The following is a 19064-nucleotide window of genomic DNA, read 5'->3' as shown; positions in this document are numbered from 1 at the left end:
TATATATATATATATAGAGAGAGAGAGAGAGAGAGAGGGAGAGAGAGAGAGAGATAGATGTAGAGAGAGTGTGTGCGTGCATGCACATGCTCCAGGTCAGCATCCTAAAGGAATAATATAACTTATGTGTCCCAAGACGTTGAGAGATTTAACTATGATAAATCGAACAATGTATATGAAAAAACCCCACAGCAAGTATCTTACAGGGAGTAGTAGGTCTTTAGAGATTGAGCCTTATCCATGATAAATTTTTTGTGGTGATTATGTTTTCAAAACAAATGATATCAGATACTAAAGATTATAGCAAAATAAGAGTGGTCTGATGACACTTGTGGTTAATGTGAATGAAGAGAATCATAACTTGGAACTCTTAATTCCAGTAATTTTGTATCTTTTGGTGAACCTCTTCTGTGCTTAAGTAGATGTTGGTTCTCTTGCCTGAAACAACACTGTCCTTGCATTGTGTTTTATCATTTGTTACCTTTTCTTCATGGTGCAGCCACTGACCTTTCCCGAACTTGTTTTGCAGCGAGTTCTGCTTTACAGGAATACTCATTTTGGCTTTTAATACTATCGTGTTACTAACATTTTTTCTCTTATTAAATGATTTCATTTTTGGTTAATTATCTATCAAAAGCTTTGTGAGAACCTTACATTAATTTTGTATCTTCTTTTAAAAAAATTTAAAAATTCTTGTGGGTACATAGTAGGTATATATATTTTTGGGTTACAGGAGATGTTCTGATACAGGCTTATATCTTCTTTATTGACTTTGAATGATCTTTGCATATAGTACATTTTAATAGGCTATTTTAAGCATTGAAGTCTGATGAGATCTCAGTGGAAATGGAGTTTTACAGTGTATTGTCAGTTTGAAAAGATAATGTATTTCTTGTAACATTTTTGCAAGTTTTTTAGGGTTGTACACTATTTCTTAAAGTATTAGAATTGGTAATTGAAAAAATTTCTTTCCTTCGAAATTTTCAATTTTACCATCCTGGGCAACATAGCAAAACCCTGTCTCTACAAAAAATACAGAAATTAGCCGGGCGTGGTGTCACACACCTGTAGTCCCAGCTACTTGGGAGGTTGAGGTGGAAGGATTGCTTGAGCCTGGGAGGCAGAAGTTGCAGTGAACCGAGATCGCACCATTGTACTCCAGCCGGGCGACAGAGTGAGACCCTGTCTCAAAAAAAAAAAAAAGGAATTTTCAATTTTTAAAGTGATATACCGTATAGGATGTTAGATAGACTAAGGGAAAAATAAGCACGTGTAATTTCATTACCTAGAGATGGGCATTGTTAACATTTTGGTATTTCTTTTTACTTTCTTCTATTTTGTTGTTTTTTTTTTGGGGGGACAGAGTCTCTCTCTGTTGCCCAGGCTAGAGTGCAGCAGTGCAGTCACGGCTCACTGCAACCTCTGCCTTCTGGGTTCAAGCGATTCTCCTGCCTCAGCCTCCCAAGCAGCTGGGACTACAGGTTCATGCTGCCATGCCCGGCTAATTTTTTGTATTTTGGTAGAGACAAAATACAGGGGTTTCACCGTGTTGCTCAGGCTGGTCTCAAACTCCTGAGCTCAGTCATTCCGCCCGCCTCGGCCTCACAAAGTGCTGGGATTACAGGCATGAGCAACCGTGCCTGGCCTCTTCTATTGTTTAATATATTTTTATAGAATTTAGATCGTAGTGATGTATTATGAACTACCCCCACCTTAGTTAATAGCATAGTTAATAGGCTGTTGCCCCATGTGTTTAATTATTATTATTATTTTTTTTTTGAGACAGAGTCTCACTCTTTCGCCCAGGCTGGAGTTCAGTGGCACGATATTGGCTCACTGCAACCTCCACCTCCTGGGTTCCAGTGATTCTCCTGCCTCAGCCTCCCAAGTAGCTGGGATTACAGGTGTCTGCCACCACGCCCAGCTAATTTTTGTATTTTTAGTAGAGACAGGGTTTCACCAGGTTGGCCAGGCTGGTCTCAAATTCCTGACCTCAAGTGATTCGCCCGTCTCGGCCTCCTAAAGTGCTGGGATTACAAGTGTGAAGCCATTGCGCCTGGGCATGTTTATTCTTTTACAGTATCATTTTAAAATTTTTATTTTTTATAGACTATAAAGTAAAATTGCCTATTTTTTTGTGTACTAGTAATACAGCTACACACATATGCATAGGTTGATGTAAACCACCATGACAGTCAGGATACAGACCAGTTTCAACACCTGAAAAAATTCCCTGTGGTATCCCTTTATAGTCGCATCTTCCCTGTACCACTAATCTTTTGGGACCACTGATCTGTTCTCCATACTGTGGAGTTTTGTGTTTTCTACATTGTTATTGAAATGTAATCATTCAGTATATAACCTGTTGATACTAGCTACTTGCACTTAGCGTAATGCCCTTGAGGTTCTCTCAAGTTTTTGCATGTATTAGTAGTTCATTCCTTTTTTATTACTGAATAGTATTCCATTGTATTGATGTATAATTATTTGTTCTGCCAGTCACTCTTCGAAGTGAGTTTGGGGCTGCGTGTGGTGGCTTGTTAATTCTGTAATCCCAGCACTTAGGGAGGCCGAGGTGGGCACATCACTTGAGACCAGGTTGGGGAACATGGCAAAACCCTGTATCTACAAAAAATACAAAAAATTAGCCAGACATGGTGGTGTGCACCTGTGGTCCCAGCTACTTGGGAGGCTAAGATGGGATGATTACCTGAGTGGTGAGCAGTGATTTCGCTACCATACTTCAGCCTGAGTGACACAGTGAGACCTTGTTTCAAAAAAAGACAAAGACAAAGAAAAAAAACATTTGGGGTGTTTTCAGTGTGTGATGATTATAAATAGAGCGACTATAAACTTCTGAGTACAGATTTTTGTGTGAACATAAGCTTTTATGTCTTCAGGGTAAATACACAGAAGTAGGATTACAGGGCCGTTTGGTAAGTGTGTATTTAACTTTTTAAGAAACTGTCAAACCAGCGTGGCTGTACCATTTGTATTTCCTTTAGAAATGTATGAGAGTTCCAGTTGTTCTGCATCCTTGCCAGAACTTCATACTATCTTCATATTGTTAAGATATCTGTACTGCCCCAAACAATTTGCAGACTCATTGCAATTCCTATCAAAATCCCAATAACTTTTTTTCTATTTCTGGAAAAAAAAAAAAAAACTGTTCTAAAATTCATATAGAATCTCAAGGGACCCTAAATAGTTCAACATAATCTTGACAAAGAACAGACTTGGAAGATTAACACTTTCTGATTTTAAAATTTAGTACGAAGCTACAGTAATCAAAATAGTAAGGTACGAGCATAAAGACAGACATACAGACTGATGGAATAGAGAGCCTAGAAATAAACTATTGCACATATGGTCAAATGATTTTCAACAAGGAGGCCAAGACTGTTCATTGGGGGAAATGACAGTCTTTTCAACAAATGATGCTGGAAAGACTGAATACTCACATGCAAAAGGTATGAAGTTGAACTTTAACACCATATACAAAATACAACAACAGAGAATAAGTGTTGGTAAGGATGTGGAGAAATTGGAACTCTTGTGCACTGCTGGTGGGAATATAAAATGGTGCAACCATTATGGGAAATGGAGTTTCCTCAGAAAATTAAGGAAAAAATAGAATTACCATATGATCGCTGTTCTGTTTCTGGGTATGTACCTCAAAGAATTGAAAGCAGGGAATCAAGGAGATATTTGTACGCCAGTGTTCATAGCAGCACTCTTCGAAATAGCCAAAAGGCCAAAGCAACCTAAGTGCCTGTCCGTTGATAGTTTAATGGATAAAAGGAAGGAAATTCTGACATAGGCTCTAATGTAGAGGAACCTTCAGGACATTATGCTAAGGGAAATAAGCCAGTCACAAAAGGAAAAATACTATGTGATTCCTTCCATTCATGTGAGATACTTTGAGTAGTCAAATTCATGAAGACAGAAAGTAGCAAAGTGGTTGCCAGGCTTTGGGGAGGGGATAAAAGTCAGTTACTGTTTAAAGGGTACAGAGTTTCAGTTTTGCAGGATGAAAGGTCTTCTGAGATGGATGGTAATGATGGATAAACAACAGCATGAATATACTTAATACCACTCAACCGTACACTTAAATGATAAAATGGTAAATTTTATGTGTATTTTACCACAATTTAAAAAACTACATAATTAAAAAAATCCAGTGGCCATGTTTATATAGTCATATCTCTTGGCTCTACTTTGTTCCATTGAGCTATATGTCTGTCCTTTGCAAGTACCACACTTTCTTGTGGTACTGCCTTTTCAAATACATTTCAGTCAGTTTATTTATATGGCGCAATCATAGCTCACTGTAGCCTTGAACTCCTGGGCTCAAGTGATCTCCCACCTCAGTGTCTGAGTATCTGAAACTACAGGTGTGTGCCACTATGCCTGGCTAAATTTTTTAAATTTTAAGATACAGACGAGGTCTCACTTAGGCTGGTCTCAAACTCCTGGCCCAAGCGATCCTTCTGCATAGGCCTCCCAAAGTGTTGTATTATGGGTGTGAGCTGTCATGCTGACCCCACCTGGGATTTTGATTGAAATTCCGTTAAATCTGTAGATCCATTTGGGAAGTGTTGACGTTTTTACCAGATTGACTTGTTCAGTCCATGAACATGGTATTATTTAGGCTTTTGATTTGTGTAGTCAGCCTTTTATACTTTTCAGCATACATATACACAGAAGGTGTATATGTATAAGTATGTTTTAGAGCTATTGTAAACTGGTATTTTAAAAAATAAATTTCGATTTTAGGTTAATCTGTGCTGGTATAGAAAAGTATGATTGATTTTTATCTTACATGGGTAATCATATTTCTGTAAAAAGGGACAGTTTTATTTCTTTTTGATTTGTTTACCTTTTATATCCTCATTTTTTATTGCAGTGACTAGATCTTTTAGTATAGTATTGAATAGGAATGGTAAGAGCATACATCCTTGTTTTCTTCCTGATCTGTATGGGAAAGTATTCAGTCTTTTACCATTAAGTATGTTGACATGCCAGGCACAGTGGTGTGCTCCTGTAGTTCTGGCCACTCAGGAGGATTGCTTGAGCCCCAGGCATTTGAGTCGCCCTGGGCAATGTAGCGAGACCCTGTCTCTTAAACAAAACAAAACAAAACAAACAAAAAATTCCTGACCTCGTGATCCGCCCACCTCGGCCCCCCAAAGTGCTGGGATTACAGGCGTGAGCCACCGTGCCGGGCTGAAAAAGCTGAATTGCTTGATATGTACCATAGACTGAGGTCTCCAGCTGTGGTTACGTGCCATTTCAGACACAGGATTCATTTTGTAAACACATGACATATATTTACAGTATTGATAAGTGCCATATAGTGCCGTAAATGTATTTTCTCTTTCTTTTTTTTTTTTTTTTTTTTTGCAATTCAGCTTTTTCTTGTAATCATATGACTTGTCTCTGCCTTTTGGGAACACTTCCAGCATCACTAGTGGCACCTCGTATGGGTCTCATAGTGTTATTCAGGGTTTATGGTATTACACTAAACCCAATGAAAATACATGAGAATAAGGAGAGATCACTTTTTACTGTGATTACCAATTAACAATTGAGAGATGAACTGCTCACCTGGATATGATTAGGGTCACATGGTGGATACTCGTAATACTTGAACTCACTGCAATAGGAACAAAATTATCACAGTTTTATAATGTATGCTACAGTTAATTTTATGTCGTTATGATTTAATACTGTATTTTTTACATTTGTTTACGTTTTTCTTGACTGGTGCCATATACTATTCGTGTAAGTTTTGATAATTTTAACTTTATAGTAGATTTATGTATATTTTATGTCAGTGAATGATAAAATAGACTAATATCTACATATATTTTATGCATCACTGACATACTGTTTTCTTAATTTTTTAGATATTTCTAGGCTACATGTTTTGTCTGCATGTTTTTTAAATTGTCACAAATCAATATATTGAAAAAAATTTATGAGTGGTCTCATGGTGTTCAAACTTGTATGGTTCGAGGGTTAGCTGGGTTTTCTTCTTGTGCATACCCGTAATAAAGTTTAATTTAAAATGTAGGCATAGTGAGAGATTAACAACTAATAATAAAATAGAACAATTATAATATAATAGAAGTTATGTGAATGTGGTCTCTCTCAGAATATCTTATTGTACTATACCTACTTTTGGACCTTTGATTGAGAATATCTTATTGTACTGTACTTACCTGTTTTTGCACTTCTATTGACTGGGTAACTGAAACTGCACAAAGTGAAACTGCAGATAAGGAGGGGCACTACTGTATCTAATAATTGTCCATGCTGTCTTTATGCTTATTGAGTTTTGTAAAAAATGACATCCAATAATTCATTTTTAAAAGTTTTGTTTTGAACACTTTAATTTTGCACTTACAGAAAGATTGCGAGAATAGTATGTTACAAAGAACTTCCCTATATACCCTTTACCCAGCTCTACTAGTTTTAAACATTTTACTACATTTGCTGATTATTCCCTTATATGTATATATATACACATACATATTTTTATTCTCCTTGAGAGTTGGTTGCATATATCTTGCTCATTTTCCCTATACTGTTTCTGTGTTTATTTCTCAGAACAATGATATTCTTTTATAATAGCAATTTGGTTGTCAGATTTTGATAGTTTCACATTGATACTTTTATTTAATTTATGGTACATACTTGAATTTAATCCAGTTGGCCCAATGATGTTCTTCAGAGAAGTTTTTTCCAGTTTAAGATCCAATTCAGGATAATATATTGTGTTTAGTCACTATGTAAACATTTATTTTTAATAGACCATTGGCCTGAAACTCTTTAAGTGTTGAATTTTTGTTCTTTTAACAGCTAAACCAGGTGGACAGGTGAAATGTCAGTATATTTCTGCTGTGGATAAAGTTATATTTGTGGATGATTATGCAGTAGGATGTAGGAAGGACCTTAATGGAATCTTGTTGTTAGACACTGCTCTGCAAACTCCAGTTTCAAAGCAGGATGATGTGGTTCAGCTTGAATTACCCGTTACAGAGGTAAGTTGAAATAAGTATCAATGAGGTCCTCTACTTAAGGTAATATTAGACGTATTAGATGTTAAATGAAATTAAGTCAAACTTTAAGGACGTTATTGTATGTATTGCTATAAAAACAGAATTTAATTATGGGCCACAACTTCATTTAAATATTAATACTCACCTTTTCTCTGTATAATTAATTCTTGTTGAAATGGTGTTTTTAGGTGTGAATGGTGCATCAGCACAGGTTAAACAGCTGTAACAGAGACCCAAAAAAACAATGGCTTAAACAGGATAGCTTGTTTCCATTAACAGTCCGGGGCTAAATGTGTGGCCAGCATTGCCAACCTCAGCATTTGGGTTAGCTTGGAAGTTTTAAGACAGCTGCTCTAGGTCTCATTATTTCCCAGTCACAGGGAAAGAGAGGGCAGGAGGCTAGAGGAGAGCACTGTGGCATCTCACTCTTCCCTCCTTCCTTTTCCCTGTCCCTTAACCCCCTGCCCCCTCTCCTACTCATTTGTTCTTGTTCTCTTTCTGCCTTTCACAACTCAAATACTCTCATATAACCTCATGTTTACCCCATTAGACAGAATTTAGTCACATGGCCACACCAAGCTGAGAGGGAGACTGGGAAAAAGGTGGTTCTTTCCTTTTTGTTTTAAATATTTTAAAATGAGAGAGGAGTACACACTGGTAAACACCAGTATTTTTTTTTTTTTTTCTTTGAGACAGAGTCTTGCTCTGTCACCCAGGCTGGAGTACAGTGGCTCGACCTTGGCTCACTGCAACCTTCATATCCCGGGTTCAAGTAATTCTCTTGCCTCAGCCTCCCGAGTAGCTGGGATTACAGGCATGCGCCACCACACCCAGCTAATTTTTGTATTTTTAGTAGAGACGGGTTTCACCTTATTGGCCAGACTGGTCTTGAATTCCTCACTGCAATTGATCCGCCTGCCTTGGCCTCCCAAAGTGCTGGGCTTACAGGCGTGAGCCACCGCGCCTGGCCACACAACCAGTAATTTTTGCTATGCATCATGTCTTTCAATAACTTGAGTTTTAAGTTTTAGCCCTATATACTTTTCTGTAGTGTTAAATTTTCTTAATTTTTAAGTCTAGCCCAACTTAAATTCTTTTTGTGTGGGTTCATATCCTGCAGTTTGAAAGTACATTTTTCACAATTACCAGATTTTACATCACCTTAAATAGAACATAAAAGGTTATGTTGTGTTCTCTAATAAAGTGAGATATTACTTCTGTGTTCATGCTAAGTTATTATGAAAGTTATAAGAAAAGTATGTCCAACAAAGTATATCCACTTAGATTTTACATTTAGTGTCATATAACATAGTCTATTATATGTTAATATTGAAAGCATGTTGCTGGAAGTTTGAGTTCCACAAACAGAGAAGCTATCTTTTTCTCATCAGAGTATTTGGGTCTGGAGGCATGTCTAAAATCTTTGGATAGATAATTAATTAGTTCTACTTGATTTGAACAGGTAGAAACTTTGAAAACCATTTGAAAAAATTGAACATTTTCCTCCTAATTTAAGGAATGTAAACCAGCTGATATCAAGATATAGAATCAGCAGCGAAAAACACTATCAAACTATGTTCAGGTTTAACAAAGAAAGAATTACAATAAAATACTTGAACACTTATTAACTCTCAAGTCAGTGTTTTTCCTACTACAGTGAAATGCTGAGTGTTTAACTTCTATCCCTTCCTCCACCTTGTCTGCTGTTACATCTACTTTTTTTTTTTCTCTTTTTACTTTCCTCACAGCTGTAACTGTTGTTAGGATAATATTGTTTGTAGATCTTCCAGCATTCCAGGCTTCCTTTACTGCATCATATTAGTTTGTCACTGTCTTCCCTAAAGTATGGGGTCTTAGGTTTGATTTGCTCAGTGTAGATATACTCTTTACCTTATATTAACATATATCTTTATTACAGAAGTTCATATTGAATATGTGGATAACAACGCAAAGGGCTTTTTCATATTACTTGCTGACTTAGTGTGCTCTATTATGACTTTGTATAACTTGAGTATTTAAAGCTCATTGGAGGACTTTAAGTTTGTCTCTTCAGATCTTTTCCTGTATTATTTTTGCTTATGGTTTCAGCTTGTCCATTTTTCTATCTTGATTTAGTTTATAATAACTACTTTGTATTTAAACTTTACCATGTAGTACTGCTGCACTGAATACATTGCTTTATCTCATTCAATTTTATAACAGCCTTTTAAATTATTGTTTAATTAGATTTGTTAAAAGGTAAGTTTAGTATAGTACCTATCATAATCATTGCATATTAAATTATCTGAATGAGGATCTAAATTTAATTTTTTGTTGTTCTTGTGTTGAATTTTTTTTTTTAATTTTTTTTTATTTTTTAGGCACAGCAGCTCTTATCAGCATGTTTAGAAAAGGTAGATATTTCTAGTACGGAGGGTTATGATTTGTTCATCACACAGCTCAAAGATGGTTTAAAAAATACATCTCATGAGACTGCAGCAAACCACAAAGTTGCCAAGGTAAGAAGTTAATAGACTGCCTCTTTTGGGGTTATATTACAACGGACACCTCCATTCTTTTGCTGTTTCCTCTCCTTTTGGAAATGTTCTAATTCTAGGTTTTTCTTTTAAAAAGCAAAATGTGCTTATAATTCATCTTAAAGTTGAAACTGGCCGGGCATGGTGGCTTACGCCTGTAATCCCAGCACTTTGGGAGGCCGAGGTGGGCACATCACCTGAGGTCAGGAGTTTTGAGATCAGCCTGGCCAACATGGTGAAACCCCGTCTCTACTAAAAATACTAAAATTAGCCAGGCGTGGTGGCAGGCGCCTGTAATCCCAGCTACTTGGAGGCTGAGGTATGAGAATCACTTGAACCCGGGAGGCTGAGGTTGCAGTGAGCCGAGATTGCAGAGACTGTGCCACTGCACTCCAGCCGTGGGGGGATAGAGTGAGACTCTTTTGCCAAAAAAAAAAAAAAAAAGTTGAAACTTTGAAACTTTTTAGTTGAAGCTTAATTTCAGTTTGTGGGGACTATTTTGCTTATTGTGTTTTCTGATGCTTCCTTAAATCTTCCTTAGTGCCTGATAGACCTGGATTGGTCAAGAGGCTGATGAAAGAAGCTTCCTTGTTAGGTTGTGAGCTTGGATGCTTGGATAAGAATGGACTGTGTCTTTGGAAATTGAGCCATTTTGTGCTTTCTCTGAAATTTTTTGGCATACTGGGATGTATATGAGAGAGGGTGCTTTCAATTAAATCCTTGGATACATTTTTATTAATTCCCTCCATATTTTTCTTTTAAGACCTTTTCTAAGTTATACTACATATAAAACTTCCATATTGAAGGGTGTAAGGTAGAAGGTAAAAGCCATTTTCCTATAAGTAACTTGGGCATTTACAAAGATTCTTCTCAAGTACAGTTGTAACTATACTAAAATATACTAATATTGTGTTGTGATATACCTTGCTTTTTTTCTTTTATTTTTTCTTTTTCTTTTCTTTTTTTTTTGAGACGGAGTCTCGCTCTGTCGCCCAGGCTGGAGTGAAGTGGCGGCAGTGGCCGGCAGTGGCCGGATCTCAGCTCACTGCAAGCTCTGCCTCCCGGGTTCACGCCATTCTCCTGCCTCAGCCTCCTGAGTAGCTGGGACTACAGGCGCCCACCACCTTGCCCGGCTAGTTGTTTTTTTTTTTTTTTTGTATTTTTTTAGTAGAAACAGGGTTTCACCGTGTTAGCCAAGATGGTCTCGATCTCCTGACCTCGAGATCCGCCTGTCTCGGCCTTCCAAAGTGCTGGGATTACAGGTTTGAGCCACCGCGCCCGGCCTATTTTTTCTTTGAGACAGGGTTTCACTCTTGTTTCCCAGGCTGCAGTGCAATGGCACCATCTCGATTCACTGCAACCTCTGCCTCCCGGGTTCAAGTGATTCTCCTGCCTCAGCCTCCTGAGTAACTAGGATTACAGGTGTGTGCTACCACGCCAGGCTAATTTTGTATTTTTCAGCAGAGACAGAGTTTCACCATGTTGGTCAGGCAGGTCGCGAACTCCTGACCTCAGGTGATCTGCCCGCCTCGGCCTCCAGAGTGCTGGGATTACAGGCGTGAGCCACTGCACCTGGCTCTTTTTTTTTTTTTTTTTTGGTTTTGAGACAGGGTCTGGCTCTGTAACGTAGGCTGGAGTGCTGTGGTGTGATCTCAGTTCACTGCAACCTCCGCCTCCTGGGTGCATGCTATTCTTCCTCAGCCTCCCGAGTAGCTGGGATTACAGGCACACGCTGCCATGCCTGGCTAATTTTTGTATTTTTAGTAGAAGTGGAGTTTCACTATGTTGGCCAGGCTTGTCTCGAGCTCCTAACGTCGTGATTCCGCTGCCTCGGCCTCCCAGAGCTCTGGGATTACAGGCATGAGCTACCGAGCCTGGCCACCTTGCTTTTTTTCACTCAAGAATTTATCTTGGATATCTTCTCATACCCTCAGAGATCATCTGTGTTCTTCTTAATATTTGCATTGAGTTTTTTTTGTAGATTTATCATGATTTTATTATACCTTACTTTATTGATGGGACATTTTATTTAGGAAAACAAACTGTACTATAAATTTCAACAGAGATAATATATCATAAGAAATTAACTGGTGTTTGAAAACTGGAAAAGTGAAAAGGAAATCCTGAGATAACAGAGATAACTATAGGAAGCAGTTTTCACCTAGGTCTGGAGGAACAAAGATTAGGGGTTATCAGAACCTAGAAACTTAGAGAATAGGCCCCGTGGATCTGGTACTAGGAACTGCTACCCAGTTGGTAGCTCAGGAGCGTGGACGAGGACCTTGCAAAACTGGGACTCAGATCTCTGAAGAGAGATGCTACTTGACTGTTGGTAGTACCTCTGAGGGAGATCTATGAAACTGGACCTCAGAATGCTAAAACAACCAAACCAAAACAAAATGCTGAAGACTGGAAGAATCAACTACCGCGTCAGGTCCTTTGCTGAAACAGTGCTGACGGCAGTGGCCAGTAAATAAGAAGGAGCAAGTCTTTCTTCTTTCATCTTTCTTTCCAGTTTCCTTCCTGTGCTGCTGCTGGGAGAACCTAAAAGCCAGGAAACTGGTTGAAAAGAGGAAATATAGTATGCAGAATCCTAGCCCCAACCTGATAGAGCAGATAATTAAAGGGTAGATTTGGAACTCAGAGACAACAGTTTAATTAACTGGCACAGTCTACCCTGTTGGCTAATTAGCATCTCCATTCATACTTTATATATTTGAACTTTCATGTAACAAAACTGTTATGCTTTTTAAAAAATTTATTTTTGTTTTTGGAGACAGGGTCTTGCTCTGTTGCCCAGGCTGGAGTGCAGTGGCACAGTCTTGGCTCACTGCAACTTCTGTCTCGTGGGTTCAAGCAATTCTTCTGCCCCAGCCTCCTGAGTAACTGGGATTACAGACGCGTGCCACCATCCCTGGCTAATTTTTGCATTTTTAATAGACGTGGGGTTTGACCATGTTGGTCAGGGTGGTCTTGAACTCCTGACCTCGTGGTCAACCCAACTTTGCCTCCCAAAATACTGGGATTACAGGTATGAGCCACCACGCGTGGCCTAGTCCTCAGTTTATTTAATTTTTTAATTTAATTTTTTTGTTTGTTTTTTAGACAGAGTCTCTCTCTGTCACCCAAGCTGGAGTGCAGTGGTGTGATCTCGGCTCACTGCAACCTCTGCCTGCTGGGTTCAGGTGGTTCTCCTGCCTCAGCCTCCTGAGTAGCTGGGATTATAGGCGCATGCCACCACACCTGGCTAATTTTTGTATTTTTAGTAGAGATGGGGTTTCACCATATTGGTCAGGCTGGTCTTGAACTCCTGACCTTGTGATCTGCCCACCTTGGCCTCCCAAAGTGGTGGGATTATAGGTGTGAGCCACTGTGCCCAGCCTAGTCCTCAGTTTATAATGGTCAAGAGGATATATTGGTCAAGAGGATGTATAATTGTCAAGAAGATATATAATTTCTTTTTTTTTCTATTACCTGTTTCTTACCAGCTCTATCATCATTCAGCACCTCAGCTGGTCAGGATTCTTTACGTAGTGGAGCAACCCATCTTTACTCTTGAAGAATCTGAATCCTCCGTGGTGCTGTGTTTTTATTTTATTTTATTTTTTGAGATGGAGTCTCACTTTGTCATCCAGGCTGGAATGCAGTGGCATGATCTCAGCTCACTGCAACCTCTGCCTCCTGGTTTCAAGCCATTCTCCTGCCTCAGCCTCCCGAGTAGCTGGGTTATAGGCGCCCACCACCACACCTGGCTAATTTTTTGTATTTTTAGTAGAGACGGGGTTTCACCATTTTGGCCAGTCTGGTCTCGAACTCCTGACCTCAGGTGATCCACTGCCTCAGCCTCCCAAAGTGCTGGGATTACAGGTGTGAGCCACCAAGCTGTATTTTAAGTTATAATTGTTACTTCACCTTTACTATTGAACTTGGAAGTATTAAGGGGCATCCTAGAGAATCTCCTGGGTTCTGCATAAGTTCCCCTTGCCTCTGTTATTTAACATCAATCCAGTTTTCCCCTTGTCAGTTCCAGTCATACAAACTAGTAGAATAACGTACTTCTTTGCCTGTTTATTCAGTGGCAAGAGGACCTCAAAGTTGCTGGGTAGCAATCTCAACACCAACTTCAATGGAAGTGTTGTTGTACCCCTGCAGGAACATTCCTCCCTTGGGAGTAAGACCTGTAGAGCTGAAAGCTTAAAAAAAAAAATCTGTGAATGGGTTTGTTAAATATAATAGTGGGCATGCTTAGAGAAACTGTCATACATTTTTGGTTGATTCAGAGCATATGCTTTATCTTGTAAGGTAGAACCCTATAACCTTTCAGCATGTCTCTTGCAGTTAGTGTTGAAAATGAGTCTTTAGTAGACCACTGAGCTTTTCTGCCAGGCCAGCTTCATCAGGATAATGCACAGTAAGACCAGCGGGAAAATTTTTTTTTTTTTTTTGCTTTGAAATACTTTTCTTGATCAGAAGCAAAGTTTTCTACAATACCATGACATTCTGTCAGTCCACAGGCAATGGACTATATAATATTACAGCAGAAGCCTATGGACAGAACAGGTAAATGCATACCTAGAATATATATTTGTTATGTTGAAGACAAATTGCTGCCTAGTCCATGACTAGGAATCCCGTATAATCAACCTACCATCAGATAGCTGGCTATTCCCCCTGGGAAGTGGCATGATATTGGCCACCCAACTTTGTTAACTGCTGTTTGACGGATTAGGCAATCAGCAACAGCTGTAGCCTGGTTAGTATTTGTACAGGGAAGTTTACATTTTTGGGCCGGTGCATAGCCTCCATATCTTTTGCCATAGTAGTTTGCACACAGGTCCGTTGAGCAAGCACTGGAGTGCCCTTGGAGAGAGGCTTACTGTCATGTATATAATGTGTATAATTTCTCCCATTTCCTCTGAAATGGATGCCTTTTGGTGTGCATTGATATATTTCATAAATACTTTTGCCCTCTGGGAGTTCTATTCATAGACCTTTGTTTTTGACCTCCTTGCTGCTAGTCTTCTAGTCCTGTTTCTTCCAAGTGCCTGACCATCTAGCTAACAAATTAGCAACTCTCCGTTAATTAGTGAGGATCTTTACTTCTGGCCAACTAAATCCATACAAGAATACTCACATATACTGACTGAAGTTCTAGCTATTGAGAAGATTTACTGTCACCATTGTCCTTGTGATTGGGGCTGTAATTCTGTAGCCATCCACTTCGGGGTAGTACCAGCATATCATGCAGAACCATCTGTAAATCAGGACCAAGAGTGTTTTCCCCTCATATTATTTCATCATAAGGAGTTCCCCATGAAGCTATTGATGTAGGACAAGGAGGAGACATTATAGTGGGAGTAGATATTGAATTCTGAGCCACTTGTTTATTCAGTTTTTCCTTTTGGACTTTGTCAAGACGGATCTCTTATAAAACACTTGATGAAGGATACTTGTTGCTTGTGCTCAATATTATGGTTGGTGTGTCAGATAACATCTGGACAGCTCTGAATTCGTAGACATTAGTTTCATAGATAGATATTAATCTCTATCTGGGACTAGTAAGAAACTAGAAGTTGTTTGTCAAAAGGAGAATGGTCATTTGCATGAGAGAGTATGGCTTTGCTCCAAGATCCTAGTATTCTGCTGTGTGATTGTCCCAGTTAGGTTGCCACAGGCTCCTTACAGCATCATTATTTGCCATGGACTTCTAGTGTCAGTGTCATTGAAAGTGCTCTTAAGGTAAAAGTAGCAGAGTATCTTGCAGTACAGTCTGGTCTTGTTGCAGAGTTTCTTGTTCTGCACCTTACTCAAAATTGGCACCCTTATATATTTCTTGATACTTGGATTAGAGCACACATTGAAGTGTGCTGGATATTGGCTCCCAAATCCAAGTAGGCCCACTAAGTATTGTGGCTTTTGTTTCTGTGGTTGGTGTTACAAGTTGGAGCAACTTGTCTTTCAGTTTGGAGGGAACTGACCTAACCGGACCTCTGGACCTCTGAAACTTAACCACGGCTACAGAATCTTGAGTTTTTCTGGAGACTCTTGTTCTCTAGTTTGCACCTTACTAAGGCATTTAATTTCCTTGATGTTTCCTCTTCATCTGGACCAATCAGTGTGCTGTCATGATGTAGTGGACCAGTATGTTGATCTGCAGGATGTTATGATGATCAGGATTTCTAGAACGTGAGATGTGGTCTTAGGGAAAGATTGGGAAGATTTATTATTGTTCCCGCCAGGTGAAAGTGGACTTTTTGGATAGTCCTTAAAACTAAAGATAGAAACATATTGGAAAGAACTGTAACTGCTTACTAGATATCAGGGGATTTGTTGATTTGCTTTAATAAAGATACCGCATCTGGAAAATCAGCTGCAATTGAAGTCACCACCTGATAGTTTACCAGCCACAGTCATTCTTCAAGATCCATTTGCAACAGGCCAGTAAAGGGGACAAGGTCATTTGGTTACCTTTGTATCTTTTAAGTCTCTCTCTTTCTCTCTGTCTCTATCTCTCTCTTTTTCTTTCTTCCCAAGACAGGGTCTTTCTCTCTCACTCAGGCTGGAGTACAGTGGTGTGATTTTGGCTTACTGTAGCCTTGCCCTCCTGGGCTCAAGTGATTTTCCCACCTCAGCCTCCTGAGTAGCTGGGATGACAGGTGCATGCCATTACGCCTGGCTATTTGTTTTTTAGCAGAGATGAGATCTTGCTGTGTTGACCAGGATGGTCTCAGGCTTTTAGGCTCAAACGAACCTCCATCTGCAGTTTCACAAACTGCTAGGACTGTAGGTGTGAAGGCACTATGCCCAGCCTCAAATCTTTCACAGTGGCATTAATCTAAAAAATTTCTTCAGGAATGTAGCATTGCTTTAGTTTATTATCTTTGTAGAGAAGGAAAGTTGTAGGGACTTATACTTGGTGTTTTCTGTATTACTGGTCCACAGAGAAGAGCAGAGAGCTAATTTGGGGATTGTTTTCAGTTGCCTGTTTTATAGTATGCATTCAGGGACTGGGGAAGTAACTATTAGACAATAAGGATTTACAGACCCATAGAACTCTCTGAGACAGCTTTGGGCCAAAACTTTATTAATCGCTTGACCATCCTACGTGCCCTCTTACGTGGACCACAGTGATGTTTTTTAGGTCAGTTCAGTGCCACTTTTTTGTAATGCCTGAAAGGTCTTTTCCCCCATGCACAGTCACTGTAGTGAATGCCCATAGGTCTTTTTGAGGGAAGGTTTGGAGTATGATTTACAGTACTGTATATAGTTGGGGTATCATAGGATCCTTTCTCAAGGGGTGTCATCCTCCCTTTAAATAAAAAGCTGTGATCTGTGAACAGATAATTAGGTCTAGAAGTTTTTATTCTACCTCTTTGTTTTTTTTTTCTTTTTTTAGCAATTCAAGTCATGTTTTGGCCACAAGTTTTTCCAGTATTGTATAGATAAATAATAATATACTAGTCTGCCTTGAGTGTACTAAACAAGAGTAGCAATCATTCATGGGTGAACTGGGGACAGGATATAAAGATGAAATTACATTATGGACTTATTTCTCTGGGAGAATAGTACTTAGCATTTTTGTGGTCTAACTTCAGTAATTTTTGTAATATTAAATAATCATGGCTAACATTTATCGAATATTGTTGATGGCGAAGCTGGGCTCAGCATCCAGATGTGTGACTATAAGGCCATGTTTTTAGTTGCTATTGCTGGATTATGGTGACAATAGCAAGAAAAACATGCATTTGCTATGCTGAACTAAATCCTCATATACTCCAGTAATGGTAATTGTCTAAATATATTCTTATGGATGGAGGTATTTGAGTGCCTACTCTGTGCTTAATATTGTGCTGGATGAATAGGAAAAATGACAGATGATTTTAGTTGTCCTTAATTTTTGGTGATTACATAGATTTATAAGAACGTGTGTTACTGTCTGGTTCTATACTGTCTTTTCCAGGGTAGTTAGTTGAGGTTTCATTTAAAAAATTAAAAAATTTTCATTGACAAATAATTGTATTTATTTATGGAGTATAATGTGATGTTGTAATATATGTATATATTATAGAAAGATTAAATTAAGCTAATGAACATATCTATCAACTCACCTACTGACCATTTCTTTATAGTGAGAATATATACTATTCTTTTAGCAATTTTGAAATTTACAATACATGGGCCAGGGGGCGGTGGCTCATGCCTGTAATCCTAGCACTTTGGGAGGCCGAGGCAGGCAGATCATCAGGTCAGGAGTTCGAGACCAGCCTGACCAACCTGGTGAAACCCCGTCTCTACTAAAAATACAAAAAAATTAGCCGGGTGTGGTGGCACACTCCTGTAATCCCAGCTACTCATGGAGGCTGAGGCAGGAGAATCACTTGAACCCAGGAGCCAGAGGTTGCAGTGAACCGAGATTGCCCCTCACTATTCCATCCTGGAGACAGAGTGAGACTCCGTCTAAAAAAAAAAGAAAAAAGAAAAAAGAAATATACAATACATGATTAGTAACTGCATCACCAGATCACTAAAACTAGTTCCTCCTAAGCTTCCCAGAGTGTTGGGATTACAGGCGTGAGCCACTGCACCTGGCCTGTACTGCACATTTTCTTTACCCAATCGCCTATTGATGGATACTTAGATTGGTTCCATATCTCGGCTCTTGTAAGATATTTTATTATTTTTTTATAACTGCAAGTTTCTGCTTTAAATGATAAACTAATGAAGAAAACTGACTTGAAACTGGTGAGTAGTTCTTTATTTGATAATGGTTAAGTTATGATTTTGGTTAAAACTGTTGAGTACATTTTCCTTTGCTTATACTCCCATTTTCTTTCAGTGGGCCACAGTTACATTTCATCTTCCTCATCATGTGTTGAAGTCCATTGCCAGTGCCATTGTAAATGAACTCAAGAAAATAAATCAAAATGTTGCTGCCTTACCTGTGGCGTCCTCAGTGATGGACAGATTGTCTTACCTCTTACCTAGTGCACGTCCAGAACTCGGAGTGGGGCCAGGCCGTTCTGTAGACAGGTATGAAGCTTGCTTACAAAGAAAGGTGGCAGTGAGATAGAATTGATTAGTTTTTGCATTAAACAAGAATAACTAGAAAATCTGGTTATGATTTTAAAATTTCAGAATTTCTAGCCTAATTTTGAAATAAAAAAAAATTCAATATGAATTAGAATTTGAAAACCAGATTTAAAGTAAACTACTGCTTGAATTGCTATTTTTAAACACTATTTTTTAGTACACTAAAGGTATTTGAAGGGGTTATAAAGCCATGTTTTGAAAATTCCAGTTTAGTACTTGCTTAGTAAATATTTTAGTTAAATTAAAATTATTATAATTATTCAGTGAATAATAACTGTTTTTCCATTGATGACATTTTGTGACCTTTGAGATAAATTTTGCCTAACTTATCATGCCCAAAGGTGAGTATAAGGAAAGTGCTATCATTTTACAATGAAAAAAAAAAAAAAAAAAA

General features: G+C 38.6%; 1 protein-coding gene across 1 annotated transcript in view; it reads left to right on the top strand.

The window, feature by feature from the left end:
• The window catches only part of BIRC6 (baculoviral IAP repeat containing 6), a 265256-nt gene that overhangs the window by 13547 nt on the left and 232645 nt on the right, over nucleotides 1-19064 (top strand). The window contains 3 exon segments of the mRNA XM_017870639.1: nucleotides 6865-7046; nucleotides 9425-9562; nucleotides 18417-18610. Of these exon segments, the coding sequence (XP_017726128.1) occupies nucleotides 6865-7046; nucleotides 9425-9562; nucleotides 18417-18610 (514 nt within the window).

This window comes from Rhinopithecus bieti, unplaced genomic scaffold (assembly GCF_001698545.2).
Source record: "Rhinopithecus bieti isolate Rb0 unplaced genomic scaffold, ASM169854v2 scaffold_5341, whole genome shotgun sequence".
Classification (NCBI taxonomy): Eukaryota; Metazoa; Chordata; class Mammalia; order Primates; family Cercopithecidae; genus Rhinopithecus; species Rhinopithecus bieti.
This window is presented reverse-complemented; position numbering and strand designations above follow the sequence as displayed.